Raw genomic sequence first — 10,305 nt, 5'->3', positions numbered from 1 at the left:
GTTGAATTGGCTCCTCTGAGTCCAGACCTTAAATTCATTGAAAGTCTTTGGGATGTGCTGGAGGAGACTTTACAAGATACAAGATCTTGACCAAAAATGTATGTAGGCTACCTCTTGATGGAAATACATGTTGTGATGTTATTTTCATTAAGAGGTGCTCCAATTTTTGTATAAATATAAATATGTGTATTTGAGTTATTGGTGTAAGCGACTGTCTGTCTATGTTGAACTGTAAAGTGTAAGTGACAGCCTACTTTCCCAGGGGCGCTGTGGGACAGTCAGACACACTGTGTGGGTTTTATAAAAACAGCCATATGGGACGTAGGGTCCGTGATGTCACCACATTGTAACGCACATCCTCGCTCGAGCCACATAACTGTTCAGACGGCGACTGAAGACTTCACGCGCGAGTCTGATTCTCAAAGCAACATTTCCTTTCTTCAGTTTGAAAAGCTTGTTTTTTTCGTACTGAAATTCACTTTTTGTTCTAGAAACGGACAATAGCAAGTTCACACATCATGGAAATCCAAACTATCTTGTTTTTAATTCTAAATGCGCACACATGCACTGCCATCTTTAACGGTAAGTTCAAGAAAATGAGCTTATGATTTTCAAAAGCGACGACTTTTTGTATATTTTTGCTGGTGTGTATATAGGCTATACTTTATAACTTTTCGGTTAATTAAAAAAGAGTACTAGATGAAAACAGAATACTATTTATATCTGAAATAACGGTTTAAAAACACCCCGAATGTATGCGTTCATGGGGCTATTTTTAGATATATTGCTGTGAAAGCAAAGTGCCAGCATTACTGCAGGCTCTTAAGAAAACTTTAAGGGGAAAAAGAAAGTGGTCAATCTGTATTTTTACCAGCTAAAAGTATCTATAAATGTTCCAAAACACCAGTATCAACAAACAGGATTATATATATATATATATATATATATATATATATATATATATATATATATATATATAAAATCCTGTTTGTTGATACTGGTGTTTTGGAACATTTATAGATACTTTTAGCTTATTATATATAAGCAAGGTTGGCATGGTTTTATTTCAGTTAACCTAATAGCTGGTTTGATTTGCATTGAGAGATTATCTTATGGAAAGTACTCCATGCCAATCTCTAGGTATGGTGAAGGCTGTGATGATGTGGGGCTATTTTAATTCCAAAGGCCAAGGGAACTTTATCAGGATGCATAGTATCCTGGATCCATGAAGTAACTGGCCTTTAAAAATAAAAATCTGCCTGCCTCTATGGGAATTTAACATAGGGGTGTCCAAACTTATGCACCCTCTATTTTAAGGAAGAACATTTATTTATTTACGATACATTATTCATTCACAAAGAAAATTGGTGTCCTTAAAGGTTGGATTTTTCCTAATTTTTTTAATTAAGGCATTAAGTTCAATTTCCAAAAGATGATTTTTTATTCCTCTTTTTAGTCAACTTTAGCATGGGTGTCTAAACTTATGCATAGCACTGTGTATATATATATATATATATATAACTTGTCATTTAAATTTATACTCAAACTAGACAGGCTGTTCACAGAATTCCTAGCAAGCGTCCTGTGTTTGTATTGGCTGGGAGTCATTTCAGCCTTTATCGAGATCTCGGATATGGCCGTTTTCCTGTATTTGTCTAGTAGTGTTATATAATTATTTTTTTCTTTTGTATGTTTGATTACAGTTAGTGCTGAATACAGTTTAGCTGATACTGCAGTAACTGTTAATCCGGTTTATCCACCTGGTCATGAGAAACCCAGAGGTATAGTATCAAGAGATCCTCTAAATACTGTCTATACTTTTGACCTAAGAGCAGCTGAACAAGACCAGTCTTAAGAAATAACTCTGAATCGGCATAAATAAATAAATTAGTAAATTAGTATATTATTATTTCTATACTCACTGCTTTTTACATTGGACAGAATTTTTTGTTTTTCAAAGAAAATCCATAAATTTGTATTGAACTTTAATTAATATTTCCACAATAGGCTGTAGAAGGCTGCTCTTAGAGTAGAGAGCTCTATAAAGAAAATGACTGTTTGCATTTAGCTAGAACTAACTTATCAAATTATATAACTTATCATTTATTTGTCTGGCAGCGAGAGCTACAGTATCACTGATGGTTCTGTGTTTGGTTACAGCCCCATCTGGACGCAGTTTTGCAGTTCGTGTCTATATAACCCAAACCGATGAGCCGATTGACTTCAATATGGATGAGACATTACCCAACTCTTCCTCGACTTCAAATAAAATCTGTAAAGGTACAAAATCCTCATAGACAGACTGCCAACAACACTTTTACAATGAAGGAAATGGCCTTGTGTTTGTTTTGACTCTAATTCTTTAGTTTAACATCTTCATTAAAACCTCTTAGTCATGTTCAGTTGTCTACTGATGTTATAAGAGATGTCACTGATGGTGTTGTTTTCGGTTACAGAGATTGTTTTAAGTTTTGCTGGACGCGGCCACCCAGAGGTGTCTCGGTCTAACTATAAAGGTGTACATCCATGTAACAACACTGTGATTTTCGGCGTCTCAGATGAGGCTGTTCTCTTCCTCAAAGGCTTGATGGTCACACGTGTCATGCCCTCGTTCTACATCTTCATCATCCTCATTAGTTTGCCCCTGAACGCTTTGGCCTTGGTGACGTTCACCTGTAGGATTCGAGTGAAGAAACCAGCTGTGATCTACATGTCTAACCTGGCGTGTGTGGACCTGCTCTTCACCCTGCTGCTGCCTCTGAAGATCCACTACCAGCTGAACGCTTCAGATTGGGTGTTCGGTGAGGTGGCGTGTCGTGTGCTCAGTGCTGCTTACTACTGCTACATGTACTGCTCCATACTGCTGATGATGTGCATGAGTGTGGACAGACTTCTGGCTGTGGCGCTTCCCATCGCCTCTCTAACCTGGAGGAGTGCAAGGAAAGCCACGTGTGTATGTGTGCTGGTCTGGCTGCTGGCGCTCGCTGGTACGGTGCCACTTCTCTCAATGACACAAACGCTCAAGATTAAGGATGTGGGCGTCACGTGCCACGATGTGCTTTTCCATGACGACCCTACAGATCAGCTATACATGTACCTGTTCTCCATCCTCTCCTGCCTCTACTACTTTGTGCCACTCATTGTCACCTTAGTGAGCTACTTTATCATAATATATGTGCTCAGTGGCAAGTCAAATCGATTAGCAAAACCATCATCACTCTCAGAAAAACGAAGGAAAGCTGTGATTATGGTTATCACTGTGCTGATGGAGTTTGTGGTGTGTTTCGCTCCAACCAATGGCATCCTGTTGTACCACTGTGTTCGTTTAGCTACTGGAGGGGAGGGAGATTCATCATATGCTGTTTACCTGTTAGCTGTGTGTTTTGGGAGCGCAAGTGTTTTCCTAGATCCTCTTCTGTTCTACTACGGCTCGTCTCAGTGCAGACAGCAGATCAGATCTGTGTTTTGGTGGAGAAGAGCAAAAACTAAACTATCAAACACAAACACTCAGACAGGATCCTCTTTCGTGAGTTGTAAGTATAGTCAGGCTAGTGTTAGTGTAAAGACTTGAATTATTCAGAAAATTGTTTTAACTTTTTGTTTCAACAACTGTATACTTTTTTTATACTGTTGCGCATTGTGCCACTGACAGAAAATTGAATCCGAAACAGTCTCTTTCTGGCCACAAATCCTGATTCATGATAAAGCATTATCCATTTTCCTTCTGGTGTTGACAAATTGACCCAGCTTTATCACATCATCAAGGGACTCCATTTCCTGTTTGTGACTGAGTGTGTTTAAGAAACATGGTGATAGTGAAAGCATTTTTATTCATTGCCATATTCAGATCACATCTCTTGAGAATGTGATTAGATTTCAGGCTGCAAAATTAGAAATCAAGCTTCCACAATTCACCCCAAAATAAAAATGTTGTTTACTCACCCTCAAGTCGTTCTAAACTTCATTCTAAAATGAATTTATTGCTCTGTTGAACACAAAAGAAGATATTTTAAAGAATATCTGAAACCAATTTTTTTTTTTCCATGGAAGTCAATGGGCACCAGCAACCGTTTGGTTACAGACATTCTTCAAACTATCTCTTTTTGTGTGTGTGTGTGTGTGTGTGTGTGTGTGTTCAACAGAACAAAGAAACTCAGAACAACTTGAGGGTGCGTAAATGATGATAATCTTCATTTGTGGGTGAACTACCCCTGTAAGTCTAAAAGAGGACAGAACATTGAATAGCAGCACTTTCAACAAATAGATTATATTTGAAACATTTATTTGATACTTTTACATCTATTTGATTGCAAGAAAATTTATATACTTGTACATTTGAAATTAATATATAATAAAACAGATCATATTTTATGTTCATCTTTTAATATTTTGTCAACATTTTCTGAAAGTTAAGCACCTACTTGACCTAAATCAAAAAAGTTTCATACATACACACACACACACACACACTTACAATATAGGGGCTAGTTGTCAAACAAGCTTATTTAATTTTTTTTATATTATTTTCTCAAATTTTTTATTCTATTCTCAAAACTGTCATGTTAATGAATTATTGCGTGAAATATTATTTGGAGTAAAAGGTGTAAAAACTTGCACTATGGTCTCTCCTATGTCATATTGTATTACTGAAGCACCTATTGTATATAATGTACTTTTCTCAGTTCCTTCATTTTTTCTGTTGTATATTTTTTCTTCATTTTTTCTTCATTATATTTATCTCTTGTACAGATAAGCATAACTTCCCTATTCCATAGAGATAACTATTCTCAGATCTGAATGTTATTTTACCGTGCTAATAAACTACTGTATTTCAAACATTTTTAAATGTATATAATTGTGTTGACACTGTCCCTCTGTTTCTTAATGAAACTAATGTCATCCATGAAATCATTCTTTCTTAAATCAAAATATTTGGCTAACCAGTAAAAAAAATGTGTATCACTCTTCAACTAATGGGATTAAAAACGGTAATATTATTATCAGAAACCTGTGAAATGTATGGATGGAGTGTATTTCTTGTTCTTCACATGGAGGCTCACAGAGGAAGTGAAAAAAAAAATCTATTAGATGGCTATATCCAGACGTTTATCCAGTGTGGCCTGTTGTTAATTCACACACACAGACATGTGAAACAAACATAAGGTTTAATATCAACACTCTCCATAAATAATAGTTTTATTGATTATGATATACCCTACAGTTTCCAATAATGTGATTAAAGCTGGTAGGCCTATCATAATATACTGATGTTATTCCTTTCACAGAAGCTGTGCTTATTCCTCTAGATGGCGATATTAAAACACATATAGCCTATCCAACAACTTGTGCAACAATGTGATGAGGGTTATCTAACTTTGGTCACTGAAACGTCAAGGTATATCGAAAAAGAATGACATTATCATATTTCATATGTTAAAAAAACAGCCTTCTTCCACCTCAGAAACATCGCTATAAAGCTACAGAACATCCCTTTACGGAACGAAAATATATTTCCCATATATGAATGATCAATATATTAAATGGTTTAACATATTTGCAGAAATATATAGAATAATATATTGTGATAATATATTACAATATATTGAATAATAGATAAGGAATTGCCGCTTTTCATGTAGTGCGTGCAGAATTATTAGGCACGTTGATTTTCTGATCATATTTTTTTTCCAGGCACATTTTACCAATTCCAAACCACATCAATCGTAATAACTATAATTCATTTTGTATTTAATCATTTATAAGTGATATATAATTGTTCATGAAGGCTGGAAATGAAAAACACTTATTTTTAGGTGTGCAGAATAATTAGGCACGTTTTCTTTTACAGATAAAATAAGCCAACAAAGAGATTTAAAGGTTGTATCAGTGATTTCAGGCCCAAACATAAATGATCACATTCATCTAATCTTTCTTAACGATCCGCTATCTGCCCGCCCCATAAGCATGCCGTCAAAAAAACGCGTCTCTGTAGGCAGCCTAGGATGAGATCCGCACACAAAAACAATTGGTTTCACCAACCACTCAACCAAAATAAATAGTGTTCCAACCAGTCACCGACAGGGGTGGGTGTTGTGAGGTTTGCGCGTGCAGCCGTCATTTAGGCAGCGGTGCACGAGCGCAAAACTTCACAACACCCACCCCTGTCGGTGACTGGTTGGAACACTATTTATTTTGATTTTGAGTGGTTGGTGAAACCAACTGTTTTTGTGTGCAGATCTCAGAGCCTAGGAGAGACGCGTTTTTATGACGGCATGCTTATGGGGCGGGCAGATAGCGGATCGTTAGGAAAGATTAGATGAATGTGATCATTTATGTTTGGGCCTGAAATCGCTGATATACAACCTTTAACTCGGGATGTGGTGCTGGTCCTTCAAGAGTCACTCTAAATCTGTCTGTTTATAAAGCCTATAAAAAAGTCTTCATGTATTTTATTACACTTCAGCTTGTGATTCTTATTAAGAGGGGGTTCATTTTAGGATTCTTTACCTAACCTAAGTCCCTGAGATCCTGACACCTTACATTTCTAGAGACTCCAGGTAGGTTGGAGCTCTGGGAAATGTTGGCGCTGAAGACTAAAGGGCTCCTGATGGTTTCACACTTATTCTTCACCTTAATTCTTCATTCTTTTGCAGTTAACATGTGTCTTTTCTTCTCCACCTGTGTCTGTGTCTGACCCTGCTGACCTAATAAGCATTTCACTGTCCAATGGTCATGCCTTAACTGCAATTTCTAGTATTGCATTATTGCATCCTTTGCAAATTTAATAATTTTTTACTTTTCAGTCTTAGTTAAATCTCTTTTTTGGCTTATTTTATCTGTAAAAGAAAACGTGTCTAATAATTCTGCAGACCTGAAAATAAGGTGTTTTTCATTTCGCAGCCTTCATGAACAATTATATAGCCTATCACTTATAAATGATTAAATACAAAATTAATTGTGAATTGTAGTTATTACGATTAATGTGGTTTGGAATTGGTAAAATGTGCCTGAAAAAAAAAAAAAAAAAAAAATCTTAGATGGTGTGTGTGACTCCATGTTCTACATCACAAATGTGGAAGCAAAATGGCCTGGTTCTGTGCATGACTCCAGGATTTTCAGAGAGTCACATTTATGCACTTTTTCCAGGTGCTTACGACGGGATCCTGCTTGGTGACAGGGGCTATGCCTGCAGGCAGTATTTCATGACGCCATGAACTCTAGCCAGGACAAGGGCACGCATTGAAATGACCTTTGGGCAACTAAAGGAAAGATTTCAGTGTCTGAAGGGTCTGAGGGTTGCACCTGACAGGGCCGGTGACATTATTGTTGCATGTGCCATACTCCACAATATTGCCACCATCAGAAAGGAGAGGACCCCTGTGGTGGGGGTGCAGCCTGATGATGACCTCCAGCCAGTGCACTTGGACCAACCTAGTGGCAGAGCTGCACGGGACAGAATTGTGGAACACCATTTTTTTTTTTTTTTTTTTTTTTTTTTTAACAAACAAAAACCTTCATTAAATGAATAAAATACCAGACAACATGCTTAGTTCCTTGAGTTTTATTTGAATTATTCTTTGTCAAAAAAAGCCAGTGATGGTCATCTTTTGCCTGCAATAAGATATATTGTTATCCAAGATCAGCAATAGTGTGAAATAGTGTATTAGCACTTACTCTGAAGTTCCTTTTGAAGCAACTCAATCTCTAGTGCCAGTTTTTTCTTCTTTAAGGTGTCAAGTTCTATTTCTCCCCTTAATTTTTGTTTTTTCAGGTCAAAATACTCAATTTTCTGTTGTAGATTCCGTTTATATAGGGTACAGATATCACCCTGTACCATGTTTGGATAAAAATAATAAAAATTTAAAAAGAACTGTCAACACAAGCCTCATGCAACAAAAATAAAAAGTAAAAGTATACTACACTGCCCACCTCTGTATCACTTTGTGCAGTAGGCCTTTCTGTAGGCCTTTCCTCCTGCAACTCATATTGCGGTCAGAAATAATATGTACACAACTATTTATTTATTTATAAGTTATTTATGCACTTACAAGTACTTCCTTCAAAGGACAGTCATCTGAGAGGGTTTCTTCACTGTCCATGCAATGGAAACAAATGGGCATTACAAAGTGTTGCACTTTCTTCCCTTTTGATGTAAAGTTAGAAAAAGTCCACTTACTGCACATATTTCAGCCACCACTTTCTTGGGAACAGGTAAAAGTGTTGGTGTATTGTGTAAAACTGCACAAAAGAGGAAACACAATGGCATTACAATGAACTACACTATATGAACAAATGTGATCAATTTGTGAAAACTCATGGCAAAATATTCTTACATTAAGTTCAGCAGTTTTCACCTTCACAAGTCAAAGCAATTGATCACTACTCAATATTTAACAGTTGATATTACTTCCCTTGTGAAAAAAAAGCACTTTAGTGTACTTTTATAAAGTGTACTTATTATACAAATAATATACTTTAAATGTATACACTTAAGTGTAAATTAAATGCAATTTTTTCACTGCACTGAATGCACATTAAGTATAATTGATTTGAAATATATCACATATTAAGTTGAAATAAATGCAATAAGTTGTCATTAAGAGTGATTTTTTTGGTACAACTTAAGTGGCACTTTAATACAACTTTATATTTACTTTCATAATTGCTTCTAGTGTCTTTAAAATGGATTTTAAGTGCACTGATCAATGCACTGACAAGCAATTAATGTGAACTAAAATGTACTTTAATGTCAGTTAACAATACACTTAAGTGTGAATTAAATGTAATGTTTTCACCGCTTAAGTGCATTTTATTTGTATTTAATTTCAAATGTATTACAAATTAAGTTCATATTAAATGCAATTAGTTGAACTTTTGAATGCTTTTTTTAAACAACATTAATGGGACTTTAATACATATTTAATAAGTACTTTCATAATTGCAAAAAGTGTATTTAAAATATAGTTAAAGGGTAGTTTAATGAACTGACAAGCAATTAATGTGAACTACAATATACTTTAATGTCAGTTAACAATACACTTAAATGTGAATTAAGAGTAATGTTTTCGACAAACGTATTGCATATTATATGTAATCGATTTCAAATGTATCAAAGATTAAGCTCAAATTAAATGCAATTAGTTGAAATTAAGAGTGATTTTTTGGAACAACTTAAGTGGGACTTTAATACATTTTTATATGAACTCTGAAATATGGTAAAAGTGTACTTCCAAATATACTGACAAGCAATTAATGTGAACTAAATATACTTTAATGTAATATACATGTACACTATTATATAATTAAATACATTTGTAATTAAAATTAATAATAAAGTTGCAATTTATTTCAAATTTGAATAAAAAAAAAAATCTTACCCTAGTTACAATCAACACATTCAATTTAAAACACTCTACATTTACTGACAAAATCTCAAATACATACATAAAAACCTTTCTGTTGATGCACAAGAAAAACCAAAGAAACACTATAAACAGTGACAACACTTTAAAGGGATAGTTCACTTTATAATGAAAATTCTTTCATCATACTCACCCTCAAGTTGTTTTAAACCTGTATGAATTTATTTCTTCTCCTGAACACAAAGGAAGGTATTTCGAAAATGGTCAGTAACCAACCAGTTAATTGTGTGTTCAGCAGAAGAAATAAATTCATACAGGTTTAAAACAGCTTGAGGGTGAGTATATGATGACAGAATTTTCATTTTAAAGTGAACTATCCCTCTCATTTAGAAAGAGTCTGGAGGACAATGATGCTTTTTATGCACAATCATTTTCTCCCTCATACAAAGGTACCTAAACCTATCCATCACAGAAAACATTTAGCATTTTTACATTTTCAGAAAACATCATTCTATGATTTATAAGATTGTTTCCATGTAATTTACAGGTATTACTATACTTTTGGGGGTAATTTGGTCCCCATAACCTAGGGATTACAAGTACACACATTTTAGAAGCAAACACACAATACCTCAAACACACAACCCATGAATTACAGTTTTTCTCGATTGCTTAAACACATTTCTTGAAACTATGCCTCGTATTCTCAAAACTATAAACACAAATCCATAACGTCTAACCCAATTCCCCAAACATCACATTTTCAGGTCAAAATGAAGCTCTACACTCAAAACCATTCACTCTTGCTGAAAAAAACAAACTTTGCCCTCAAACAGGACACACAAGCCCTCAAAATCACACACACTACAACATAGTCTAACACACTGGTGCAATAAATTCAAAACAACATTTCCAAAACGGGTAAGTTATGTTGCTTGTGGTT

The 10,305-nt window shown here is 35.1% G+C and overlaps 1 protein-coding gene across 1 annotated transcript; it reads left to right on the top strand.

Annotated features, from left to right (window-relative positions):
* Window positions 1–284: 284 nt before the first annotated feature.
* Window positions 285–4,836, top strand: LOC307145167 (proteinase-activated receptor 1-like). The gene is made up of 4 exons (XM_079848026.1): window positions 285–582; window positions 1,704–1,781; window positions 2,161–2,280; window positions 2,457–4,836. Exons 1-4 carry the CDS (start codon window positions 519–521, stop codon window positions 3,569–3,571), a joined length of 1,377 nt encoding a protein of 458 aa, XP_079704152.1. The 5' UTR covers window positions 285–518; the 3' UTR covers window positions 3,572–4,836.
* The last annotated feature ends 5,469 nt before the right edge of the window (window positions 4,837–10,305 follow it).

The sequence above is a fragment of the Squalius cephalus genome (assembly GCF_949319135.1).
Source record: "Squalius cephalus genome assembly, chromosome: 17".
Lineage (NCBI taxonomy): Eukaryota > Metazoa > Chordata > Actinopteri > Cypriniformes > Leuciscidae > Squalius > Squalius cephalus.
This window is presented reverse-complemented; position numbering and strand designations above follow the sequence as displayed.